The 27,231-nt window shown below is 38.0% G+C and overlaps 2 protein-coding genes across 13 annotated transcripts in view; one reads left to right on the top strand and one right to left on the bottom strand.

Annotated features, from left to right (window-relative positions):
• The window catches only part of LOC113941582 (vacuolar protein 8-like), a 33,760-nt gene extending 33,012 nt beyond the window's left edge, over nt 1-748 (bottom strand). For all 3 annotated transcript variants that reach the window (XM_027632749.1, XM_027632739.1, XM_027632746.1), the window contains exon 1: nt 658-748. The gene's annotated coding sequence lies outside the window, so the exon portion shown is untranslated. The remainder of the gene's footprint in view (nt 1-657) is intronic.
• Nucleotides 594-25,865, top strand: BCLAF1 (BCL2 associated transcription factor 1). Of its 10 annotated transcripts, none has more exons than XM_027632668.1 (14): nt 1,048-1,180; nt 6,315-6,453; nt 7,499-7,572; nt 9,588-9,711; nt 10,579-11,484; nt 12,883-13,554; nt 13,669-13,838; nt 16,525-16,630; nt 17,521-17,605; nt 18,300-18,475; nt 19,622-19,802; nt 23,360-23,506; nt 25,154-25,363; nt 25,496-25,865. In XM_027632668.1, exons 4-14 carry the CDS (start codon nt 9,608-9,610, stop codon nt 25,499-25,501), a joined length of 2,763 nt encoding a protein of 920 aa, XP_027488469.1. In that variant the 5' UTR covers nt 1,048-1,180; nt 6,315-6,453; nt 7,499-7,572; nt 9,588-9,607; the 3' UTR covers nt 25,502-25,865. The 10 variants fall into 10 exon arrangements, 9 of the variants coding, with proteins under 9 accessions (XP_027488491.1, XP_027488469.1, XP_027488477.1 ...); XM_027632720.1 differs by lacking the exon at nt 1,048-1,180 and adding an exon at nt 1,420-1,520 and having other exon boundaries at nt 13,408-13,554; XM_027632661.1 differs by lacking the exon at nt 1,048-1,180 and adding an exon at nt 1,420-1,520.
• The last annotated feature ends 1,366 nt before the right edge of the window (nt 25,866-27,231 follow it).

Below are 27,231 nucleotides of genomic sequence, written 5' to 3'. Positions count from 1 at the left end.
AGTACCAACTACTCATCGGTTGCTGCCTCCATAGAAGGCCAAGCTTAAAAAATCCTTAAAAGAAATAGATCTAATCAGTGCATCACTTTTCCAACACATGAAACAGCCAACCAGCATTTGGGGATTATGTCTGCTTTGCATATTACATGCCTTTTTCCTCTATCATTTGCTTTTGCCTGCCTCACAATGTCCTCCGAATTTAAAAACTCACTTAAAATGGTCTATATGCGTCCTTTCTTGCTATTTTTAATGTTTTTTCTTGTCTCAGAAATAATATGTAGTAGCCTTCAAAAAAATAAACAAGCTGTGTAAGATTTGAGTAGCAGGAATTGCTCATCGATGCTCTCAGGCACACGGTATGATCCGTGGGGATGGACCTGTTCAGGGCTGAGAGTTGGACACGGTGATCCTCGTGGGTCCCTTCCAACTCAGCATATTCTATGATCCTGTGAATTTTAGGACCCGGCCAGCCTACACACATCCTGTGTATCAGTCAATACTGCTCACTCGCAGCTCTCGGCTGTACTTTCCTGGTGGCGCAGACACCCTGGGCGCGCTTCTCCCGGACGTGGCGCTGCTGTATCGCACCCAGGCGACGGGCGCCCATCTGCTGCAAAGCTGCTGCAGTGAAGCGCCGCGGCACCGCCATCTCCCTACCAGCGCAAGGAGCAGCGGCTGCCAATGCCGCTGGATGAAAAGCCGCTGGCTGGGCTCCGCTCCACACACAAGCGCTTCCAAGACATTCCCGTGCATGGATGCGCACCCCGCCCCACAGGTAACCAGGCAACGGCCAGCGCGGCCCAGCCCCCCGCGCCTCTTCGGAAAACGGGAATACAAAAGGCGACAGCTTTTATTTGCAGCGGTGCAGGACGGGGCGAGAGGGCGGCGGGCCGGGTGCGGAGTCCCCGGCGTTGGGCAGGGACACAGCTGGGCCGAGGGTGGGCGGCCGCCCTCCCCCATCTTGCTTAAGGACGGGTACCCGAAACCAAAATGGCGCCCGGGCGCTGAGTGCGGGGCCGGCTCTTCCCCGCCCGGAGCGGAAGTGACGCGACGCCCGCCCCGCTCCCTATGGTGGCTCCTCTGTTTCTTCGCGGGCCCCGTGTCTCTTCCTCCGGCCCGACGGAAAATGGCCGTGCGCCTGCCATAGGGGAGCGGGGCTGCAGGGAGTTCCGCCCGCCAGGTGAGGGAGGCGAAGGGGCCGTGGGGAGGTTCGGCAGGGCGGTGGCCCCGGGTTGGAGGGAAGATGGCGGGGGAAGCCTGAGGGGGGCCCAGCCCGGCCCCGCCCCCCCCTCGCGCCTCCTCCCGCCTCCCTTCCCCCTCCCGGGCCGCGCGGTGTCCGCGCGCCGCGCCGTCCCGCCCTCCCCTGCCGCGTGACCTCGGCGCTCCGCAGCCATTATCCCGATTATCCCGGGCCAGACCCCGGGACCGGGCCAGGAACGGGCAGGCGCCGTCACTGCCCTGCCGCGGGCCGAGCCGGCGTCGCTCCTCCCCGCGCCTGGACGGCGCCCCGGGAACCGAAGGTAGAAGGGGGAAGGGGCGGCGGGAAGCGGAGGCTGATCTTCCTTGTAGCTGTTCCCTGGTCCCTGGAAGCCCCGCGAGGCGGGGGTGTGGGGAGGGAGCGTCCGGCGCCGTCGGGCCTCGCCCCGGCAGTGCGGCCTTTGGCTCTGGGCCTCCCGTGGGAGGCGGGAAGGCCCGAGGGGATGTGGCTGTGCAGCACAGATTATGGGAGTGTTAAATCTCCCCGTTATTCTCGCGGGTGTGACGCCGAGGAGGGAGAAAGGATGCTTCCCGGTATTGGATCAGCCTTTACGGTCGATGGAGGAACTTCCCTTCGGGCATGGCTGTGGTCCAGGCTCTGGTGCCTGAAACACCCCGCGCCTTCCCTGCCCTGCTTACAGATGCTCGCAAAGCCCCGTGAGGGGCAGGAGTGGGTTTCAGCCCCTTGCTGAAGGGTGCTATTGTGTTCCCAGTGTTGATCACAATGTAGTGTGCCTGTAGTTGCAGGATCTTATCCGTTATTTCTCCTTTGCTTTGTAACCTCCCTACTTTTCACCTTTAATTTTGTGAGAATCAGATTCTCGCTTTCTGTGTCATGGTGATCCTTTACCAAGTCACTTGTTTATCTCAGAGATCAAAGTTTTGCCTTCACTGCAGCAGTTAAATTTTATTATACAGAAAGGCCCGAGGGCATGCAAAACAAAGGTGCTCTTGACGCTGCAAGTAGTCACTGCTTGAGCAATGGCTGGCATATTGTAAATGTATAAAAACATCACTTAGAGTAGTTGTTCTCGGTGTGGGAGGGATTGATTAAAGAATGTGGGGTTCCAGGAAAATGCTGTCTAGCTGTTGTCTTCCTCCCCTTTCCTCCTCATTCTCCTCTCCGATAATCACGTTGTTTTGGACAAAAGTAGGGAAAATAAGGGGATAAAGGCTCTGGCACTGATGTGTGCTCCAAGCATTCAGCTTCTTATGGCATGGAGGGTAGGAATTGCATCCTCCCACTCCTCGCTTTTGATGTTGAGTGACAGGCTGTGCTGAATGGCAGGACGAGGTTCAGTGTGTTACATCTGTTGGTAACTGCCTCTCTCCTGGCCAAGACTTTAGTGGGCCCTCCTCTGTGGAGGCCACAGGTGAAGGCTGTTGCTGAGGGAATTCTTTCTTGGGGGAAGGGGGAAGTAGGGAGGATCGCGTACCATGGAGAGGGGGCTGTTTCCATTGGGCATGCAGAAAACTCGGAGTGGTTGTAGAAATTTGGAAAAGATCAGCAGGGAGTTGTTTGGATCTAGGGTGCAGGTATTTGAATGGATTATATTCAGTCTGGTTGTCAAGGAGAGATAGTGATGTAGGGGTTTGAGGAATGCCAGAGAACATTTAGGGATTGTTTACAGAGGGGATAGGTGAAGGAAGCTAATGAGGAAAGTAAGCCTTCAGGTTACAACTATGTTCTGTTTGTCAGAGTCTCTCCCAAAGGTATTCTCAATAAGTGCACTGGTGTTCACTGTGCTGTCACTGGCCTCCCTGCAGCCTTGTGGTAGATGGAATCTGGGAGACCTGAAAAGTCAGCTTCTGTCCAGAGTAGTTTTTTTTCTGGATCAGGTCACTGCTGCAGCCCACCAGGCTGTGGTATCAGTCTTGAAACAAATGAGGAAGGGACAGTTGCCTTTTCTGCAGCAGCATGCTCGTACTTCATCACAGAGATTGTGGAAACCACTGTGTAAGGGCATATGAAAACACTGTGTTTAAAACTCACACACACACACAAAAAAAACACCACCAAAAAACCAGAAAGGCTATCCAAAAGAACGTGTCCAAAGGCATGCTAATTTCTTTTTGTGTATTGAGAAATTTCTTTTAAAAAGTCACTTTGCTTTCTGTGTTTTTTAGTTAGAGGAGAAATATGCTTTTGTTTGCCAGTAGTATTACATAAAAGAACAGCTAACAATCATATGACAGTTTTTTGCAGAGGTGATTTTGCTCTTACTAGATTGCTGTCTTTTGACTTATTTTACAAGTATTTTGTATTGTTTTCTATAAAGTAATGAATTAATTTTGGAGAAAAAAGGCTTTAGTATGTTTTACTGTTTCCATTGTATTTCCAGCATGTGAAACAGGGAGAATAACGCTTCCCAGATCTTATTTGTACATTCCAAGATAGTTTGGGCAAATGGGCTGTGGAATTTTAGTATTTGTAGGAATCTAAGTCCTTGATGATCTGAGTAGCGCTGTCACTATGAAATGCATTCTGTTCTTATGTGTAATGTGCCGCTGCTACGTTTGTTTTTGTGGACATTGAAAGAAAAGGGAGGGGAGAGGTAAAGAGTGGATAAGAAAGCAGGGCAGATGTGCACACACTGAATAAATGACTTACAGTGCTGTCTCATTGAGACTTTCTGTAATTCAGTATGTGTATTATGAGAGAATACTAAAAGTTCTATGGGATTTCTAGTAGACTGTCCTATCCCCTTTTGTTTTGTCGTGATTGTATAATCCTCATGTCTTTTGAAGCCTGAATCTCTGAATGAACATGCATTTTGGAAACAGCTTGTGAATTACTTTAATAAGATTTGGATTGAAATCTTCCTGACAGCTCTCAAGTTATGCTTAAGCAAGAGAAATACAGACTACTAAATAACTATAAACGAAGGAGAGCTAAAATAGCAAAGCTAAGAGGAAGCAGTGTTTTGCTAGTGTAAGTGGGTATAACTCTCCTAAAATGTCTTAAACTTACGTGTGGTGTGTAACTTGTAAAATGGCTTAAGAGATGTGTTGTATCTACAGTTTGTGTACTCCGAGAAAATTTCAACATCAGTGGTGCAGTAAAGACTCTGGAAAATAATGTTTAAAAGGAGTTGGAAACAGTTTTCCTTGTCCTTTTTATTTTTTTATTAAAAATAGTAAATGGTAACAGTGTTGCTTCCTCATTGTTGTCTCACTTGTGGTATTCTGGTGCATATCTTGTTTTTGCTTAATGGTTACACTTGCTGACCAAGACTAATTTAAGACACAGATCCTGTTGTTATTTCATAAAGAAATATTTTTTGAATGTGACTCAATATCTGACAGGTGATGAACTGGCCAATTTTTAAAAAAGTCATGGTTTCTGTGTTTAGGTTTGGTTGTTTGGGAATGTTTGGTTTTGTTGGTTTTAATTTTTTGTGGGTGTGTGTGCTTAAATACCAAGTTTATTGTTTCTGAAGGCTATGCCAGGCTGGTTTCAGGGAAGCTTTAAGACTGTGGTGCTGCCAAAAGAAGCAGTCCTGTCTGGCTGCTATTTCAACTTCCTTGTGTTGGTCCAGATGTTTGTGGGGCTGTGTAATGAGCCATATCAGAAAAAATAATTTGTATTGAAAGTAATCTGGTATGTGCTTGCAGAAATACTTGTACTGGCATAAAGGAGATCATCAGGAATGTGAGGAAACACAGGATGGGAGAGATGGGACTGTTTCTTTAAACTAGCAGAGCCAACGTATTCTGATTTAAAGTACTGTGGAGCTTTAGCAGCTTCCTTTGTAAAATCCAGATTTTTTTTAACATAGAAGTGAATTGACTCAGAGTTAAGTGTCGCCTTTCTACTGCTTAGGGTGAAAAGCAAGGGGAAAAGAAGCTTGAGTTGCCAAAAGTGTGGGGGTTACAGCCCTGATGTTTCACACATAGACCATGTTCCTTGCAGTCGTGGTCCTCTTAAAAACACTGGTGTTAGTAATTTCCTCTTGTGTCACCTTGTTAGTGTGCACCTCTGGCAGGCTGTGTGTCTCTTCCTGAGACTAGTCCCGAGGAAAGCATCATTCCCTGAAGTGAGAGGGGCAGCTGCTCTTGCACAGCAACATATGATGCTCAGGACCTCTTTCTCCTTGGCCTTGAGTACTGGTGCCCTTATTTTGGCATAGTGTAGCCACTACAGATTGCATGAGAGTCTACAGGAAGAGGCTGTGGATAATTTCATTTGATACTGTTGAAACAGTATGTTGTAGTTGTGATGTTCTGAGGAATGCATAGTTTTTCTGTGAAAGTATGCAGCATATAGAAGCCTACTGTTAAAAAGGAGCTGTTTTCCTACATATTTCTATTACCATTGTAGTTTCTAAATAAGCTTTAGTAGAAGTTAATAAAATTTGAGATTCTTGCATATTATGAGAATATTTACACAGACCAAAAAACTCACCAGCAATCTAGTCTTTTCAATTTATTTTTTTTTTTTAATATAAACATTGTTTGGATAAGTTGGTGTTATCTGTCAAGGTTTTACCCATTACAATTAAATGGGAACAAAAGCTGCACATAATTGAGTGGTTTTTATTCAATAGTTAAGGTTTTCTATTCAAAGCTCTTTTTCTTTCAAATGTTGTTATATCCATACTCTTCTTTCAAAAAAAATATTTGGGAAAAGGGTAGCAAATATATTTTAGCTGCTGGGGTTGGATGTAGTAAATCCAATGTCTTGTTTAATTAAAAAAAAAAAAAGGTGGCTACGTTTTGCTTTGTCAGTTGTTAGGGAAAATTCCTAAAACTGTGTGGAACTGACTGCAGGAGTTTGAGTTATGTGGAACTGACTACCAGAGTATGAGATCTTGTCTTCTGCTTAGAGGTTTTAAAGGTGAAGTAACTATCTTGTTCTATATCCCCAGGATCTAAAGACTTGTCTAAATTAGGATTTGTATTTAAGCTAACACCAGTTAAAGTCAGAAATATATATTATTTAAGTATTAATTTAAAATCTTGGACTGAATTTGAAGTTTGTATTACTTTTTCTGTAGTAGACTTCTGAATGCCTTCGTTGACCTTTACTAGCTAATACCATCTCGCCTTTTGTCTAGACAAAATCTGAAATGGTCCGATACACTACTGTGCTCCTTCAGAGACTCATGCTTGCTGATGATGAGAAGTAAAAACTTAATCTTAATAAAGCATATATTTTGTAGAAATTGGAAATATCTTGGTCACTACTAGTGAATGGTAAGTGGACTTTTGAAAGCAGTGTTTATGAACACGAGTGCTACATTTCTTCTTTTAGATGAGGAAAATGTCTGTGAACAAGTGTGAAAGTGTCATTTTAGGAGCACTGGATGCCTTACGTCTTTGGATTTAATGAACAAATTGTTGAGATGTAGTTTCTGGGAGACCCATCCTGTCTGTATTGAACTGGGACAAATTTCTTATTTTCTTGCTTTAGTGGAATTGAAAAGTTTGTTTAATGTTGAGCCAAATTGCAAATGTACATAGTCTTAAGGCTTGAAGGTAGTTAAAAGCCGAGTCCAGTGAAAAATTCATACATTTGAGACTGGTTTTGTTATTACAATTATGCTTTGTTTCTGTATAACCTTAAAAGAGCTAGTTTTTGAAGTTGTTGGCTGTTTAGGTAAAATCATATATATTTGTCTTTTAAACAAGAAGATATAATAGAGTAATATTTCTATAAATATTCTAAGAGAAACCTAAAGATAAAGCTTTCACTGTTGGCCTAAGTCCTCATCCCAATTGATTTTCTTTCCAATATGGTAGCTCCAATGAAGTGCAGAGCTACCTGTTAGATTTACACTTGGTCTAACAGTTTGTCCTTTTTACTCCCCTCTTTCTGGCTGCATGCTTTTATTTACTCCATAATCCAGCTCAGTTTGGCACTTCATAAAGCCACTTTGATAACCTGTTTATGTGGAAGTGGTTTGTGGGTATCAAGGGCTTGGTCACTGAAGGACCTGAAGGATGTCAGGGCTGTTGTAAGGGGAAGATGATGTGTTACACAGCCCAGCAAGCAAGGCCGAAGGAGGAGTGGTCGCGTGTGCAAGGGGAGTAGGATTTGCCACTTGTCAGTGGCTGGCTCTTGACCTGCTCCAATCTTAGCATGCAGCTTCACTGCCCTTCCAAGAGTAAATTTGCTATTTCTTATGTGTTGTCTTTTCATGATAAACAGGTTAATGTTTGAACCCCTTTAAACAAAAGGTATTACCTCTCCTTTAGTGAACGTTCCATGCCTCTGACAGTCTCATTTTCTGTTCTATAGGAACCTGTATTGCTGAAAGCACAAATAGGGAGTTTTGAAATAATTGCTTCGTTGGCACCAACTAACAGTTTGAGGTAAGATGAATTCTGTTTTTAAATCTTCTGATTGAACCCAACTATTGAAAATTAAAACTGCTTTTGTTTTCCTAAAATTTATGATTGCGAGAAGAAGCTACAATATATAAAACTTTATAAATTAGTCTATCTCTTGTAAAGATCAACTATACTTGTCATACATAGAATGCAAAATGTATAAATGTTACTGTTGAGCACAGGGAAAATAATAATATATTTATTTAAAGCTGAGATTGGATTATGTTATAAACATTGTCCATCTGATGTTTGGTTTGAAAATTACTTGTAATAGAAAAAAAATCAGTTTTTCTATCACCCTTGGAAAATTGGCATGCATCATGTCTTACAACACTTTAAAAACTCTAAATTTATGTTGCCTGTGAGTATTGAGCTTAAAAGATTATAACCCATTTTCTGTGAGTTTAATTGAACACAATGAACTAGAAACCATCTTCTGAGTATAGGTTATGCAAATTTGCTTTTTAGTGGAATGAGCCCATAAAAAACAGCATTCAACATATTCTCCACCAAGGTAAATAGTTTTTTCTGAGTTACATGTAAAGCTAGTTTAGGTTAAAAAGTTTTGCTGGGTTAGTTTCAGGTGAGATTACACCTCTGGGGCCATGCAGAGTTGTGGGGAAAGTCATGTGGGGCAGGAGGAACCAGCTGATAGGGGAAAGGGTTGGTCTGCTTTTTTCTTTTGGGTTCTCTTAGATGTGTCTAAAATCTCTGAAATTTTATTAATTTAAAATTAAAATCTGACATTGTTTTTGTCTTTACATAATTGATGTATCACCCAGGTAACAAGACAGGTTATATAAAGTACCTTGTTGTGTTGAGCTTGTATTTTTAATTCAGTAATTTTAGATTTTAAAGCCTGTTTGCAACACAAAAGCTATATGTTTGTTTCTTTCCATTTCTGTTTTAATTATTATTAAACAGTGATGATTATTTGGCATTCAAAGGCCTGAAAATATGTAGTTACTTGTTAATAGTTTATATTCAGATTGTCTAATGTGACCCTTCTTTTTTTTTTTTTTTTAAAGCTGGGCAATTTCAAAAGAAAATGGTAATGGGTCAAAGTTTTTATTAATTAAATTGGGGCTTTTTAGCCACTGATCTGAACAGAAAAAGAAAAGGTGTGTATTTTTTTATGGTTAGCATTAATTCTAAATATTTACTGTGACTGTATGTAAGAAGAAATGATAGTTTATTATTTATTTCCTTTTAGGTCTCATGGCTTGATAATCAGTTATAGTTTTCATAGCTTACTTTGTGCTGAAGCACATTGAATTTTGTTGCAAGCCATATTATTTAACTAGTTGTTAAAATCTTTAAGTTGGCCATGCATTTTACTTACAGATTAAAAAGCAAAGTTAACCTAAAAAGATGCATCTTGACTAGTGGAAAATCGGATTAGAGCGATTAGCTTTAGTACATGTGGTTAAAGAGAAATAATACCTGTGGCTCAAACTTAATAACTGCTGGACAGAATACTTCAGGGCTTTTTCTTTCCTTATGTAAAAGGTACATTGTAGTGGACTTTAAACTCCTTCCAGAGAAGGAATAGTGCATTGGAAATGCAAGGAAACTACAAACTGCACAATAGCAAGACTTATGTTTAACTTACATCAGAATGTCCAGAGTTATGTTCTTCGTGTCTTAATTTGCAGAAATGGTTTGGGTTTTTTTCTGTTTCTTCTTCTCTTCTACAGGATCAGCTTGGAGTTAAATCTGGAAAACCTTTTACTGTTATACTTTATCCTTTCAGACAAAGTGTGTGCACTGCAGTAATGTTAAGTTCTTTAAAATGTGGTTGAGCTTTTAATTTACTGATAAATAACTCATACTGTCTCCAAAGTCCTTTCATTTAGCAAATGCTATACTTCTTTCTAATACTGTCATTTTATTATATACAAATTTTGTTCATTTGTATCATTTATATCATTTAGATGGACTCTAAATAGTTGCTTTCATTTTTTCCCCCTGCCCTCATTGCTTTTCCTTTTGGGAAGGAGTATATCTACTGAGAAAAATGGGTCGATCTAACTCTAGATCACATTCTTCAAGATCAAAGTCCAGATCTCAGTCCAGCTCTAGGTCAAGATCCAGATCACATTCAAGGAAAAAGAGATACAGGTAAGTTGATGTCATGCTGCATGAAAAGGTAGTTGGATATATTAGGTTTTGTCTCGAAAATATTTTTCAGTTGCATGATGCTGTGGCAAAAATGAGCCTGGGATCTTATTTCATTTTAGGCAGTAGGCAAGCTATGCTTTGAATGTAATTTTCGTTACTTTGTTTAATAATCGGGGTTTTTTTTCCATTTTCATGTATCTCAAGATAATTTCAGAATGCGAATGGTTCTTCGTGATTTGTGGCCCTTTTGATTCTTCTCTTCCCCTTCATAAGATCTTTTCTTTGTCCAGTCTCTTTCTCTGTAATTTGTTCTGTATTTCTCATTCCACTTTTCATATCTGAAGTAACTTATGGCTTCAGTAGATAAACTTTGCTGTACCTTGTCTTCTCAGTTGCCTCCAGCCTTTTGCTCATCTTTCTTACTAGTGGACTTTACCATCTCCCGTAAAAGAAGTGGGTCAGTTGAATGTTTACTGCCTCATCAGCTGCTATCCACAGGCTGGCATATGAAATTGGGGGTCATGTAACTTCATGTTCCAGGCTGTGAACCAAGGTGGCTGAGAGACTGAATGCCATGTTCCAGAGTGGTGATAATCTCTAATAAAATGGCAGGGCAGGCCACTGGGGCTGGTAACGTCTTAGTCATGTGATGCAGAGTTTCACAGTCCTTAGAAGTATAAACATGCTTATTACAGTAAATATATTATGGAAATAATAAATAGAGATTGTAGAAGTTACTGTAAGACCGTTAGTCCACATCCTTTAGCATTCTGACTGCATTCGAGAAATCTGGCATTTAGAGTCAAGGCACTTCTTTCTTTTTGGTTTTCCAATTGTCAGATTTTAATGTTTCCTTTTTAATTTTAGTTCTAGGTCTCGGTCAAGGACGTATTCACGATCTCGCAGCAGGGATCGTGTTTATTCTAGAGATTATCGCAGAGATTACAGAAATAATAGAGGAATGAGACGTCCCTATGGTTACAGAGGAAGAGGTAGAGGGTATTATCAAGGAGGAGGTGGTAGATACCATCGTGGAGGTTATAGGCCTGTCTGGAACCGAAGACACTCCAGAAGCCCTAGACGTGGCCGTTCACGTTCCAGAAGTCCAAAACGAAGGTCTGTGTCTTCCCAGAGGTCCCGGAGCAGATCTCGTCGATCTTACAGATCTTCCAGGTCCCCGAGGTCCTCTTCATCTCGTTCTTCATCCCCATACAGCAAATCACCTGTCTCTTCCAAAAGACGTGCGTCTCTGGAAAAGCAGGCAAAGAAAACTGAAGGGGCTCCTTTGCAAGATAGCCCCTTGAAAAATAAATCACAAGATGAACAGAAAGATACATTTGAACATGACCCATCAGAGTCTCTTGACGATTTTAACAAATCGGCAGCAGCTTCTGGCGACATTTGGCCTGGCCTTTCAGCGTACGATAACAGTCCAAGGTCACCCCATAGTCCTTCTATTGCCACCCCACCTAGTCAGAGTTCATCTTGCTCTGATGCCCCTTTGCTTAGCACAGCCCACTCAGCAAAGGACACACCTCAACATTCCCATTCCATTCAGCATAGTCCTGAGAGGTCTGGCTCTGGTTCTCTTGGAAATGGTTCTAGCCGTTATAGCCCTTCTCAGAATAGCCCATTGCATCATATCCCTTCGAGGAGAAGCCCTGCAAAGACAATCCCATCACAGAGTGCCCCCCGTGAGGAAGCTCGAGTGCGGTCATTTTATCCTGAGGGTGGCGAACAGGAAGCTGCAAAAGGTGGAAAGTTTATGAAAAGGTAAGAATTAAATAATAAGCCTAACGTTGCCTCTTAAAAAGTTAGAATTTTGTCAAGATCGTCACTATACATTGAAAAAGGCGATTTGGAACACTAGTACTATTAGTCTGGTTGGAACTGAGCTTGAAACGTGTGTGTACTAAGATGCTTCAGGATCTTGGCTGCTGGCTAGTGAAGATAGGGATATGTATCCTTGAGGAAAAATGGGTTTGTGCTTTTCCTTCAAGGTGTATTTTCTTGTACTCAATTTTTTACTGTTAAGAAAAATCTTAATTGGAATGGTGCATCAGACTTGCTTGTTTGACAGTGAATTCTCTTCAGGTATTTCAAAATTTTAATGGTTGATATAGTTCGAAATGCAGATCTTCTGGAACTCAAAAAATGCTGATGTTTTGCAATGGTTTCTTTATGTTAACATAAACAGCACTGATTGCTAATTGTGTGGTGCAATATGACAGCTTTGTCTTGACATGCATTACTTATCAGAGAGAGTTGGTCTTGGTATTCTTGGAACATAATTCTGTTGATGTGAAGGAACTTCAGTGACTGTAAAATTCTTCAATTAGTTCTTGAAATGTTTGATATAGTAGTAATTTTTGAAAGTTGTAAAAATCTTACTGATATTAGACTGTTCCTTTCTAATGTGACTAGTACTTCAGTGGATTTCTTATAAAATGTGTTACAGAGAGAAGTTGTGACTATGCTATATAGGCTTGACTGTAGGCTTTTAAAAGAATTTGTCCAGTCAGTGATTTATTATGTAAAAAAATTACTGCTTAGAAGATCAAAAATATGACTTCCCTTGGATTAGGTGTATTGGAGTTGGTGAATGTATTAGGTGGAATTTTCACCTGTGTGAAAATAGTGTATAGATAAGGCAGTGTGTGAAACAACTGGTAAGTGTGGTTCTGTATTTAGGAGAGCTGCCTTCTAAAGGTTCCCTGCTAAGCCTGTTTCAGATTCTGGAATTATGTAATTCCAGTAATATGCAGGATCTTGAAAATTGTTCACGTTTTTGTGGTACTCCTTTAACTTTTTCGGTAAAAGAAATACAAAAATGAATTGTAGTCTGAATTCTCAAACTTCATGTGAATTTGATGGAAAAAATGAGTAGTATAAGAAAATGTGAAAATGGGCACTGATTAAGAAAAAAGCCACTAGCTTTCTTATAAACTATAGCAGAAAATTTCTAGGTAGTCTCCTCAGATGACTCCAGTAGTGCCTAAAGGACAGTGGATACAGTGTTAATGGTGTGCGGAGCATTGCATGCTACAGTTAATTGCTCAGAGGAATGTATTTTCATCATCATCTTGGTGTGGGATTGACACGAAAGAGGAATGCAAGTGAACTGGAATGAATGCAATCCAGAGTTACGAGTCTCTTCTTTGCTATCCACAGGTACACAGATGAAGAGTCTAGAGTATACCTGCTTGATAGGGGTAATACCAGGGAGAAGGAGGCCCAGAAGGAGAGAGGATCAGAAAAAGGGAGGACAGAGGGAGAAAGGGAATGGGAGGAACAGGAAACTTTAGATTTTTTCATTGATAAAGAGACTGGGAAAGAAAAGTTTAATGACTCTGAAGGGGAGGACACAGAGGAGACAGAGGATTACAGACAGTTCAGAAAGTCTGTCCTGGCAGATCAGGGTAAAAATTTTCCTACTGCATCTCACCGGAATGCTGAGGAGGAAGGAACCAAATACAAATCTAAAATATCAATCAAGGGCAATAGAGAGAGCGATGGATTTAGAGATGAGAAAAGTTATAAGCTTAAAGAGACTGGCTATGTAGTGGAAAGGCCTAGTGCAACAAAAGATAAGCACAAGGAAGAAGACAAGAGTTCTGAGAGGCTAATGATGAAGAAAGAAACTCAGTCACCTGAGCAGGTAAAGTCTGAAAAGCTCAAAGAACTCTTTGATTACAGTCCCCCTCTACACAAGAATCTGGATGCGAGAGAAAAATCCACCTTCAGAGAGGAGAGCCCACTTAGGATCAAAATGATAGCCAGTGACTCCCATCGTCCTGAAGTTAAACTCAAAATGGCACCAGTACCTCTTGATGATTCCAATAGGTAAATTATTCCACTTTACAGTGTGGTTCTCCATTTGTCTGCAGTATTGTTCATCTTTATTTAAACTATTGGTTTCTTTTTGTGTGTCTCTTTTCTGTTGTTGATGCATTTTAGACCTGCTTCCTTGACTAAAGACAGGCTGCTTGCTAGCACACTTGTTCATTCCATCAAGAAGGAGCAAGAGTTCCGATCCATCTTTGACCACATTAAGTTGCCACAGGCCAGCAAAAGCACGTCAGAGTCATTTATTCAGCACATTGTGTCCTTGGTTCATCATGTCAAAGGTATGTCGTTAGTTTATCGTATGGGGTACATGGCTGACCACTTCGTTTAAGCCTATTTGCTCTTTCTAGTATGGGAGGATTTCAGCCCTCTTTTAATGTTGGTTTAGCCAGACTTTCTTCCTTTTAAGGTATCCATAAAAACAATTAGAAAAATAATAGCCACAGACACTAGTATCAAAAAAAACGCAAGCAGTGTAGAGTATAGTAGCAATTATACTATGTTTCTGGATAAATTTTTGAATGTAGGTAGCATATAAAGTTTTCTAGTGTAGTTTAAACATACTACATTAGTCAATTTTTTCTTACTTAGTTTTATTTTAGTGACTAATACACAATTTATATTAAGTGGTGCACTGTGGGTTGACAGATGTCTTTAGTACTGTAAATACAATGCCATTGCTTTTGGAGCACCATAGAGGTCATTTCCAGGTTCTTATTAGAAGGGGGTCTTTCTCTTAGTAAGATTTAGAAAAAAATGTGTTCTAAATGGTGCTAAAATCCATGGTGATATTTCATTTTATTCCTATTTGACAGCATTGTCGGGAATTTCACTTAAAAGAAATTTGGCAGTGGCTAAATAAACCTCTGTTACATGAGTTACTCACTAATCAATTTCTGTTTTAACAGTAGTGGCTGCTTAATATGAACACCAAAAAAACCCCTCAACAAACCAATCAGAACAACGAAAGTCCCCCCCAAAAAACACTGAAACCCAAACCTAGACCACCAACGTAGATATATTTCATTTAGGTCATATATCCTCTTAAGTTTTTTTGATGGGAAAATAGATAATTCCTAAAATCCAGTGAGGATATCTAGAGAGTTCTTCAAATGCTTTTTTATATAGCAGTTGCTTTATTTCACTGGGTTGTTGTCTTGTTTTTGTGTTAAATATAACTGAGATAATATGGAGCTAGTGAAAGTAATTTTACCACATCATCATACTAAGGGGTAATGTGGAAATGCTTAGTTAGGTGGCCAGTTTCAGTGAATCTATGTCCAGGCATTGTTTTTAAGATGTGTTAGATTTTAAAATTGCTAAGATTTATGTGCTGGAAATATGCACTGACGTTAAAAATACTTGGTTGGCATAATTCAGATTACTAAAGGCAAATGATTTCCTGCATTTTGAATTACTTATAAAGAAGAAGGTAATAGTCAACAATAATGGATTATGGTAATGTATTAGATAAAAAACCAATATTGGGACACCTGTTTAGAGTATAATGATTTGTTGTGAAAGTATCTTATTTTATTGCTATGTGAAGAAATTTAAGGCTCAGTCCAGTGAGAGCTTCTGTTAAGTTTTTGCTTATACGGTGCATATGTAGCTGTAGGTGAAAATACTACTTCTGAAACTCTCACATGTTGATCACAGAATAGAATTTTTCTATAAACTTTTGCGTGTTAAATATCTGGTAAATATAACAGCTTAACAGCCTATATAATCAAGTTGTTAGAATATGTACAGTTATGGTTGCTTTTGAAAGCAGAACATCTCTTTAAGTTTCATATTTACTATGGTCTGTGATCAGATTTTTAGTAACACTTTTAACAAACTGAAGTTATGTTCATTATTGGTGTGATGCAACCAGTCTGAACAGCTCTTTATTGATGTAGAGCTGAAAATGCCCAGTGATGTTTTCTTTTTCATTGTAACTAGGTCCTGGAATGTGTTTTGAAATGGCAAAATCCATGTTACAAAACTAAAATAGCTGTTGAAAGATACAGATGCCAAACAGGCAAAGTTGAACCTTCTGTCTTCCTGGCAAAAATGGCATAAAAACAGAGTTGCTAGCTCAAATTCCTGTGTTTGATGGAATTATGATTGAGGCACTACCCTTGTAGTGGCCGTTTCAAGTTTTAATGGTTGGTTATGAGACAAATACTGGATGCCGGGCGGTAAGTTGATACAGATGTATGTTGACCTGTTAAGCAGATAGCTTGCTTCATATGTAACATTTCATAGCTCATGACTTTATGTATTTCTATATTGCATTTAAACACATTTGTTGAGCTGGTTTGAAAACTGAGTTTTGCTGTGGCTAATTTAACTGTCTTTGAAGGAAGGAGAAAATTTGTCAGAGAAGTTGTCAAGTTTGCCAAGATGCCAGATCCTTAAATGATTTTACCTATGTATAGGTGTATTAATTGTCTTGGATTGTTTATCATCACAACTTCCAATCAAGAAATTGTATCCCTTTAAGAAAAGACTTGTCAGGTCTTTCATGTAGTTATTGAAGCATACATTACTTAAATGTTTTCACCTACTCTTATTTTAAGTTAAAGATGAGATGAATGGTAAACTGTACTTACTGCAAGTATTCATGACTCTCTAAGTAACTTCACTTTCTCTTGTGGGCAAAGTATAAAGTAACTGTTTAAGAAATTGCTCTTTCTCTTTCATTAGAGGAAAATGTTGTTAAAAATGAGCAAGTCCAATCAGTAAATGATGCTTGAATTAGATGTAATACAGTCATGGCATAGTAGACTTGCAGTGATGCTGTGCACTTACCTTTGTTTGGGTTACAGTGTGGAAAAATAGGGAAGCTGCCACATTTGCTTGTCCTGATAAATTTATAGGAAATACTGTTTACTGCCTGTTACTTGCCTTTGTCAGGAGTAAAATACCTGTCAGTTGAATTAAACTAATGAAACAGTGTTTTTTTTCTATTATAACCAACAGAGCAATACTTCAAGTCAGCTGGAATGACCCTAAATGAGAGGTTCACTGCGTATCAAAAAGCCACTGAAGAACACAGCACCCGACAAAAGAGCCCAGAAATACATAGGTATATATGTTAACTACATATGCAGATGTTTTTTGTTTCAAATAACGTCTGCTAATATTTCTTTTGAGAATCCAAAATATTTTTTCTAATCTGTATGGGGTAATTTGTGTAATTACAAAATACCAAAAAAAGCCCTTTTGTAAAAGAGAACTCATCTGAGTTGAGTCTGGCTTCATCTGTGGTTGTGTAGCAGATGTCTTCTCTACCTCTGTATCTCATTTGGGATATATTTACTTTTCTCACATGCAGTGCTCAAATATTGAGGGGCATATGTCTTGAAGATGAAAAGAAGCCCTGTACATGCATCTTTCTTCTTCAGTGTGAAATGTTCCATCTCATACTACTTTAGTTTTTGTGTGTGTTAATTTACAGCAGTTTTTTGAAAAATCTGAGAACCCAAAAGGTAAGAAGGTAGGCATGCAAATGTAGTGTCTGATCATGTGCTATAATTTTATGATGCAGTGTACTATATTTGTGTTGCATGTGAGGATATGGTGTCCAACTCTACAAGTTTTCTTAACTGTTAAGTATTTTTGACTTCACAGCTAACTTATAATGCTGATGATTTCTTGGAGGGGGTGGGTTTTCAGCTGGTTACATATACTGATCCTTTTGAAATAAATCATTAAACATTTTTTTGTATCTTCGAAGCTGTACTTAAAATGTGAAACATCAGTCTGCCTATATTTGTGTTTTTAGCATACTTTACACAGAACAGAACCAAGGTTTTCAATTTTTAGTCTGCTCCTGTATTTTGATGGTGGGGCTTTATATGAAAAAGTTTGTCTACTGCAAAAATGTCTTCTCAGTTTTCTGTTGAAAAGAAGTGTTTGAGGCCATTAACAGTCACATATGTATATGGCAAGACACTGCTTTTATTTTACATTTAGGAGGATTGACATCTCTCCAAGTACCCTGAGGAAGCATACTCGTTTAGCAGGTGAAGAGAGAGTCTTTAAAGAAGAAAGTCAAAAAGTAGGTTCTAAGTAAATGTCCTACCTGTGCTTCTAAACTTAATTTATTGTTTCCTTTTAAATCTGAATTTCATCTCTGTTTGTGTATAAAATAAAAAAGTCATTTATATTTATAGTACCTGGAGTACTTTTATTTAGAATTTTTTTTTCCTTTGAATAAAACATATTATCTAGAAGCTCATTTATGTAGCACGATTTTGCTGGATTGATAATGTGGCATATAAGGTCAGGTCTTCTCCCATGCTTCCTTTCTTCTTGCATGTGTCTTGACTGCTGCCCAAGGACAAAGAACAGGTGTTGGGGCAGGGGGAAGTACCCACATGGTCAATGAGTAGTGTGGTTGAATTGCAAAGATGCTTGTACTCTGCTTAAAAACAATTCACCAGAAGAAATGAATACTTAAATATCTCCCCAAACCATGCATTATGGTGTGTATGCCCCAAAAACTAGATATATCCCATTGCCTTGATGGGAATGCTTGTTTGAAACTGAAATTCTTAGCTGTTCTTTTTTTTAGATGTAGCCATTGCATGTAAAGGGCAAAGTCAATTTGTGTGCTGAAGTTTGTTGAGAAATGGGTAAATTTTATCTTTTTTTTTTTTTTTTTAATTGATACCCAACTTCCCTTGTCACTGAGATTCTCTTCTGGACGTTTTATTTCAAAATTTTGTTCCAAAATATATATTTGTTTACAGGGAGATAAAAAATTAAGGTGTGATTCAGCTGATCTTCGTCATGACATTGACCGACGTAGAAAAGAACGAAGTAAAGAGCGAGGAGACTCAAAGGGTTCCAGGGAATCCAGTGGGTCAAGAAAGCAGGAGAAAACTCCAAAAGATTACAAGGATTACAAATCTTACAAAGATGACAGGTAAATATTTGAAGTCCTTATATAGAAATATACCTTCTAATTAGCCTTTTGTAATTGTAAGCTTAATTGCTTTCAATTTTCAATGTATAATGGAACATTTAATTTTAAACAATTAAAATTATTTGTTTTACAGCAAATATGTATTATCTCTCTTTTACACGGCTTATGGTGGATGAGGACAAAAACTTTGGAATAGCAAGCTAACACACTGAAAAAAAAAATGACAAATTAATCTGTCCTATTATCCAGGCTACATCAGGAGGTTGGACTTCAATGCAGTACATTTCTATAAACAGTTTGTGTAAGAACTTTGGTTCGTTATGCTTGATTCCGCACTTTTTCAACTCATAACACCCAGAGTATGAGAATTTTACTGATACTTAGGTTTTAACATGGGTGAGAAGGGGAATTTTTATTTTTGTCTAAAGCCAGTGGGCTGTTTTAAGAAAAAAACATTAACATATCTCAGTGGATACTGTGTAGAAGTGGTAAGAGTTACTTCAGGTATGACCTTTCTTTGAATAGAATATTAAAGTCTTGTAAATTGGGTCAAATTAATGCCACTATGGGGTTACTAAGAGTCTTGCTGTAGGAATTTTTTTTCCCCGCTTTGTACTGTATATAGAATGAATTTTTACTTACGCTTCCTGATTCCCATTTACTTTCTGACTTCGGTATCCACATTTTCTTCCACTGGCTAATTCCCTACAGCCATCTACGTAGGGAAGCCCATACTATATCTTCTCAACAGTGTGCAAACTGAACTATGTAAAGTTTCTGTAAAACTTTGCCTTGAGGGCTTTTTTCCCTTTAACTTCTGTTTTTCTGCCTCAGAAGAAAGGCAGATCTTAAAAGTAACAGAATCTCTTCATGGTGTCAGAATCTAGAAAAACTATTTTGCAGTTTGCAGACTGCTGCTTTCCAACTCACTAGCAATAATAAACGTTTAATGCACTTAAATGTGTAAGAGGAGGCTGGAAAGTGGAACTATACTTCGCCTTAATATCTCAAATATGTAACACGTGTGACTTTATAACCAGAAGGGGGCTAGTTTCTCATAAAATATAGAGACATGGTTTAGTATAGCATGTTACAGACTATCTAGTACGTTTAAAATAGCACATAGTATATTTTTTTATTTTTCAGTAAACAAAAAAGAGATCAAGACCGTGCTAGGTCCTCCCCATCTTCCTCCCCATCTTCTTCTTCATCCAGTTCTCGAGAAGAAAAAGATTGCAAGAAGGAAAGAGAAGAAGAGTTCAAAACCCACCATGAACAGAAAGAATACTCTGGTTTTGCAGGAGTCAACAGGCCAAGAGGCACCTTTGTAAGTTTTTCTCTTATTCTTTCCTCAAATTATGGAAACTTCACAACAGATAAATAAGGGAGTGTCTCACTGTTTAATATTAGACTAGACTTACTCCTAAGTTCTTTTATGTGACATACCAAAGCTAGTCTTTTTTTCTGGTCTTTTTTTTTCCCAGCAGTGCCTAATAGCAGTTAAATCTTTGTAAATTTGCCATTAGAGGTCCTAGCATGAGGCTGGGAAAAAGGATTTCTTGATTATTCCTTGCTCTTGTGTAATTATGTTATTTCCTAACAGGATCTGAAAATTTAGTGTTCTGTAAAGTTTAAATCTTGTGTTCTATTACCTCTTAACTCCCTGCAGCTGCTGTTTTTCCCCTGTCACTTTTTTGGTTTTACCCTCCTTTGTGTGTGATGCCTGCAACTTGTCAAATAGATAATGGCACATAATTGCACCTCAACCTTGAAACAGCTGTATTGAGGAGATGGTATACTTGTTATTTTGTGTTTCTTTGGCTGGGACTAGCCACAGTGAGCATGAACGTTCATTGATTTACCTCTGGAATGTGTTTAAACATTGTGATTTGGAAAGTGACACACTGACCATTATAGTCTTCAGAAAAATCTTAAACTTGAAGATTCCATGTTAATGTAATTATTTAAATGGGAAATATAGGAGCATTAGAAAAGACTAGTAATCAATAAAGGAGGCCTTGAAAAAGATAAGGAGTGCTTAAAAAAAACCCCAAACAACCCTAAACAAAACATAAAACCAGCCTGAGCCAGACACCCACCCCCAACAACAGAGCAAAAGAAACCCTCAAACCAAAATGAATCACAGAAAAAAGTGCAAGTTCCATGTGGTTGGGGAAGAACTGTCAAATAGTCTTACATAATAGGTAGGAGAAATTTCATACTTAACAATAATTCCTTCATGTAGCTTGTAATTAAGACTAAATAATGCTAAAATGCATTGTTTAGTATAAATGTACATTGAATTGTTTGTACTAGTGTACAAAATAAGTTTTGAATTACATATGAGGGTGTTTGAAATGCTTGTGGCATATGCCAACACTTAAGGTTTGAATCATCCATCTAAAAACCTGTAGCTGCTTAGAAGAAAATTCAGAGTTCTAAATTTCTAACACTAAAAGTGCATCATTTCCTCCTTTCTTCTTATTTTTATATAGTTATGCTAAGTAACATCTCTCTGGCATAAATATGTAAGTCCTTGGATGGTGTAGGCATCAGTTATGACTATCAGCACGATTTCCAGCTGTATAAGCTAACGGCACAAACAAAGCAGAAATTAGCAAAAACAGAGCTTAAAACTCCATCTCCTCTCTAAAAGATTTAGTGGAAGAAGACTCATTGGTTGAAGGCTTCCTGCTTTATAAAACCAGATTGTACGTATTGTGAAAGAGATGCTATTTTATATGAAATTCAGGTAGATGTGAATTGGGAATTTAATAGACTTCTACTCATTTAATTACTAGTGACTGCCAGTTCTGACTATGCCGTAGTAGCTGGTTAATGTTCCGTATGCGTGGTCATACACAGGCTTTTTTAACAAATCCTCTGAACAGGTGAATCTAAGTAGGCTAACCTCTTGACTCAGATCTCCTCTTTAGGGATACAGCTTGGCAAGTACTGAAAAATACAGACCAGCTAGTGTAGGACTATGTTTGTAAATGCAGGCTAATAGTGGCTGCATTCTAGTAAATACTGCTTTGCTTCTGGAGTAAATAGGATGCTTTGGTTGTGAAGCCTTAGAGAACATAACATCTCCCCTCTCCAACCAGTTAATATAAGCTAAGTTGTCAACTTCATGTTAAATCAGCAACGGTTTTTCACTAACTTTTGCTGATATACGATTCTGTTTAATTCTATACATCTCACACATAATCATCGTGAATAGTTTTCAAATATGAGCAGAAATAAGGTTAAGTAGAATTGTTCAGTGACAGGGTCATTAGTATCCAGCTCCAGAAGAAATTTGTGTGTAAAAGTTCTGTTTTAATGGAGTTTTATACAGAGATTGTACTCTCTATTTTTTGTAGTAAGCAAGCACATAAAGATAACACCATAGCAGATTTCATCTCCTGTAGCTCTTTACCTGAAAGAGATGATATGGTAGGGGGAGGTATTTATACATTGATGAGGAAAATTCTAGATGTTTTTCTTTAAGGGAATCTGATCGTAGGACCTAATACCAGGAAATGTTGATAATTTTTTTTCTTTTTTAATCCTGTCATAATTTTGTCTCTATATCCTTCTCCCAACCCCCAGATCCACCAGGATACTGTTTGTTGTGCCCTAGTTTCGTAAAGCTGTTGGAAATAAAGAAAGCATGTAGTATTTCCTCTCCTGTACAGTTAGTCTCTTGCTTTACAAATTACTCTCCATGCAATTATTTTTGGGTTTTGCCTACAGGGTATTGAATAGATCTTATGAGCTTTTTACTGATTGTTTTTCAGTCTGTTTGATTTCAGGGTAGTTTTAAAACTGTCCAGCATAAATTCTGTATTAGAAGTATTGGAGCTTTGGGGAATTAAGTGTTCATAATACTTCTCTTTTGAGTTAGTTAATCATATAAATTTTTTTGTCTGTGTTTATGAAACATACTTATTTCTAACAAATTAAATTAGTTTCCAAGTTATGTTTTTGTACTGTTACTCCAAAGATGCAGTTTTGTGCAACAGGCTGTTCATGGAAATTGTGTTCTGTAGCAACGGCAAGTTTTAGTGTTTTTATCTTCCCAGCCTAACCTTTCTTATCCCTTTGGATGAAGGATATAAAATCATTTAATGTTTTCTGCAAGCTAAGTATTTACATGGTAAGGGAAGTATATATATTACTTCTTAGTGTATTCTGATTCAAAGGGTTTTTTGCTGTGAGATTTTTTAGCCTAATGTTTAAAAATACTGTTAATACATTATAGAGAATATTTTAAGACACTCTTTTTTACTTCAAGCATTGCTACTCTGTACAGTACATACTGTTGAATTTTTTTGAGTAAATAATTTACTCATTTGTAATTTAATTTGGCCTAAAGTACATTTTTGAGTCTCTCTTAAAAATGTGTGAGTAACACAGAGTGGATATACTGCTTTAAAAACTGTATTGTTAGTATGTATTCTAGAATCACTTCCTCATAACTGATACGATTGACTCCATAAATGACCTCTACCTTCTCCTTGACAGTTTTCTCCCTGTTCCAGTCTAGTTTTCTTATTTGTTTTTTGTCTGTGAACAGCTTCAGAAGCTATTCTGACCTTTTGTTGCAACACAAAAACTGCAACACAAAAACTGCTGGTTTAACAGCAGTCAAAGGAAGTTTCTTTTTGGTGGTCATGGGTAAACTTATGCCAAATTCAAATGTGTTTCAATTAAGCTTAATAGAATCATTATTTCAAAGTGAATGCTTGAATATATTACTTAAGGTAATATGTGAATTTGAAAATGGTTTTACACTTGCAGATACTGTAATTAAGCACAGAAAGAGTATTTTCAGTAACAGAGAACTTGAACTCTTTGTGGTTTTATGTAAATGGATTAAATGACATCTTGGTTAATCAGTTTCGAATTAGGGGCAGAGGAAGAGCCAGAGGAGTCTTTGCTGGAACAAATACTGGTCCCAGCAACTCAAATACTACTTTTCAGAAGAGACCGAAGGAAGAGGAATGGGATCCTGAATATACCCCAAAAAGCAAGAAATACTTCTTGGTGGGTGTGGAGAACTCAATGTCTTATGCATGCTTTTGTTTTTTCAAACTTTCTACAAGTGTAGAAGTAGCATGCATGTGTGGACAGGGACTTCAGTGACCATGAGAATATCAAGGTGGTTGTAGTGTCTAGTTTTGCTTCTCTTGCATCTTTCTGCAGCAGGCTGGCAGTAACTGAGGCCTGACACAGAATTTATCTCCAAAACTTTCATCAGGAGTGGGGAAGAAGGCAGGCTTAGACAAAAATTATTAAAACTAAACTTTAAACCGAAAAGATTTGTGCTGTGTTTTCCTGGATTTATGTCTTTATGACATTTGAGCTTTGTCTTAGATTCATCTGGAATCTAAGATGTCTGACTAAGAAGTCTGCAGAAGTGGAAAATCAGGAAAAGCTGACAGTATTTGTGGATGTATGTAGGCTGACTTTGTTATGAGCAGTTTTCTGCTCTTAGTTGAGTAGTGTGATAGTCATAAGAAAATCACAATAGTTTTGATGCCTTTTTCCCATCTGGATTATGAAAGGAGGACTGTTGATGTAACCACTCTTAAGTAGTGTAGTATACTGAAAAGGTGGCCTCTACTCCAGTTGATTTCCTTAACAGTGCAAACTTTGAAGTATATTGTTTCACCACTGAAAAATAATAAGTAATGAGGATTAGACCTTCTCCTATAGCATTATAGCTTGCCACAAACATGTTAACAGGTAACTAAGAAATAATGCAATCCTGGTTTGGATGATTGTACAAGGAGTTTTCTGTCTTCCTACACATAAATAAACTTTCCTGATCTGTAAACATAGAGATACGATAATCTATTAAGAAATGCTACAATACTAGAACAGTTAATTGTAGCTATTACACTTGAATTCATTAAAAATGTTTTTAGACAAAAACTACACCCTTTAGCTACTTTTATATAGTTATTAAACTGCTTTATATGGGTGTGATATGTTTAGTAGTTCAGATTTCTTTCCAAATCACAAGTAAAAAAACATATGTTGAAGCAAGTGTACCTCACCATTCTAAATGTAAACCTTTTTTTATATTAAATAATTGTCTGTAGCTTTTATGCAGTGCATGGAATGATTGTCAGAACTTAACAAACAATATAAGGTTGTATTTGGTAGCAAGACAGCAAAGTTTGGCTTATTAACCAACTCAACTGTTGTTTGTTAATGTCAGATTTAAACAGTTTAAGCTTCATTTGCCCTGTGTTGTGCTGGGGAAGCGGGTTTTCTGAAAACTGCCTTCAGTTATTTTTCCTTATTAAGTATAAAGAACTGAAATAAAAATTATTTTTAAAAAATCCTAGTACATTCCTGGAGCTTCTTCTTTTTAAAGTAACAATTTTTTCCCCTCAAAACTAGTAGTTCTTTATTCTGACTGAAGTGACAGATAAGTGACAGATAAGCTATTTGTTACAACATTTAGTAGACCCAGAGCTAATAAGAGCTCTTGAAACAATGTTGTGGTTTTAATTACAGCATCATGAATTGTAAGAATATAGTTCATAGTGGATTCTATAAACGATGATCTGAAGAGAACTTTTTAACATTTACTTTGTTTTATACATTTGCTATAGAGTGCTGACATTAAGGGGTACATTTAAGAGGTGTTCTAACCTTACTTTTTGTCTGGCATTATTGTAGCACGATGACAGAGATGATGGTGTGGATTATTGGGCCAAAAGAGGAAGAGGCCGTGGTACTTTCCAGCGTGGCAGAGGGCGTTTTAACTTCAAAAAGTCAGGTAGCAGTCCGAAGTGGACACATGACAAATATCAAGGGGATGGCATTGTGGAAGACGAAGAAGAAACGATTGAGAATAATGAAGAAAAGGACAGACGCAAAGAGGAAAAGGTAAATGGTTCAGTGGGTTGCAGATTAGACAGTTTGTCTTGTAAGTCATTGGGTGCGAGTGGGGATCGCTTTAAAAGGTTTTGGACTTTGGTTATTAACAGTTTACAACAAGACTTTTCTTTCTTTCCACAGGAATAACCCTGGAAGAAAGTTGTAGCTGAAAGAGCAGCTGTTGCACCACCCTCACAACATTTTTAATATGTTTTTTTGTTGTCAAATGAATGTAAGCATTTTACTTAAATTTTACTGTTGGAAAGTAGTTTAGGGGGATTGTTTTTGTTTTAAGCCTTTAGAAAAAAATCATGATACAGTAAACTATGTTAATGATCGTACAGGTAGAAAGTAAAATATTTGTAACAACTTTTAAGAAATTTTACTGTTTGTTATATGCAGTGTAATTCTGCTTTGTCCAAATATATGGTCAAGTACAACTGAAAGTTTTGATTCTCCCCTATGTCTGTGTTTTATTCCAAAGTAAACTTACAGTTCTGCACACCTGAAATCTTGGAGCAGCATTTTTTATAAACTGATTACTACATCTGTGTTGCCTTCTTATAAGAATTGTGTTTAAGGGTAGTTACGTAGTCATAGTGTAAGTACAAACAGTTGTGCAAAATGCTGATTATATGTTCACAAGAATCACATTCACATAGTATCAGTGATAAACCTGGATTCTTATTCCACCCTGTGAGAGTGCAGCAAGAATTTTGCTTTAACGGTGAAATTTTTGCTCTTCTTTAGTAGCCTAAGAAATACACACTTGCATAAATACTGAGTTTCAGGTGTATTCTTTGATAGCTTAGTCATCAGCAGAACACTTTAGTGAATAAATTGGTGGCAGTATCTTTTTTACCGATTTTTTTTTTTTTTTTCCTTCCTTTGTTAAAACTGCCTCTTTAATTTCTCTATGTGGACTTGCCTCTCTAGACCTGTAATCTGGCAAGAGTAGGTCTTTAAGTGTTTCATTGGTAAAGATAATTCAGATATAGTGGAAGCGTGAGAAATGAATCTTTCTATACACTGATTTCTAATAGTTGCGCTTCTGGAATTTTTATAGCCAAAGTGCAGGTGTTAGTCTGCTGCTTTTTTTTTTTTTTTTTTTTTTTTGGACAAAAAAAACCAAACCCACAAGCTTAGTTTAGTGTTAGGTGCACACTTAAACTCCAGAATGTTAAGGGTGACACTAACATATTTGTATTACCAGAACAAGGACATTCTAATACAACAAGATTACTTTGGTTTTCTTTCTCAAATAGCTGTTGATAAACTAAACCTTAATGTTATATGGAGTTAAAAGTGTAGTTGTTCTTATTCACCCCTTGGAATAGCATACTGTTTTTAAAAAATAAAAAAAGGAAAGGAAAAGCTTTGATAGAGGTGTTTGTATTAAATACGTATATAATGTATGCCCTCTTACTGGCTTTATTGTTAGGGAGTAATTAACCATCTGCCCAATCCAAGTTAAATACTAGAAGGCAGGAAAACAGTACTGTCTCTAATCCTAACTGTAGTTGAAGAAACTGTATTTTGAATTTGTACTAGTTTGCCAGCAGCTGTGTAGAAAGGGAAACAGGAATAATACTTGCCCTCCAGGAGTAGTTAGTTACTCCAGAGTCTTTATGTTTTAGAAAGTTTAAGCCAACTATACTGTCGTTGCAAGATTTGCTTTTACATGTACAGTGCATGTTTTAATAGCTGTTTGAAATGTAAAACTGAATATTCCTTGGACTTTTTAGCAAAACTCACACAGACGTTTCTGTATATTAAATCAGAATAAGCAGAAAAGGAACAAAACAAACTTGACATCAGTATCAAAGTCTTTCCTAATGAAGTAAAATTTAATACCAATCTGAAAATAACAAATAGGA

This window comes from Corapipo altera, unplaced genomic scaffold (genome assembly GCF_003945725.1).
Source record: "Corapipo altera isolate COAL_440 unplaced genomic scaffold, ASM394572v1 2b, whole genome shotgun sequence".
In the NCBI taxonomy this organism is placed as follows: domain Eukaryota; kingdom Metazoa; phylum Chordata; class Aves; order Passeriformes; family Pipridae; genus Corapipo; species Corapipo altera.
This window is presented reverse-complemented; position numbering and strand designations above follow the sequence as displayed.

Bases quoted from the DNA above. Each gene is read 5' to 3' on its own strand.
- BCLAF1 (XM_027632690.1), top strand. From the start codon at position 9,608: ATGGGTCGATCTAACTCTAGATCACATTCTTCAAGATCAAAGTCCAGA. The intron at 17,606-18,299 runs GTAGGTTCTAAG...ATTTGTTTACAG, and splicing joins TTAAAGAAGAAAGTCAAAAA to GGAGATAAAAAATTAAGGTG. The intron at 18,476-19,621 runs GTAAATATTTGA...TTTATTTTTCAG, and splicing joins AAATCTTACAAAGATGACAG to TAAACAAAAAAGAGATCAAG.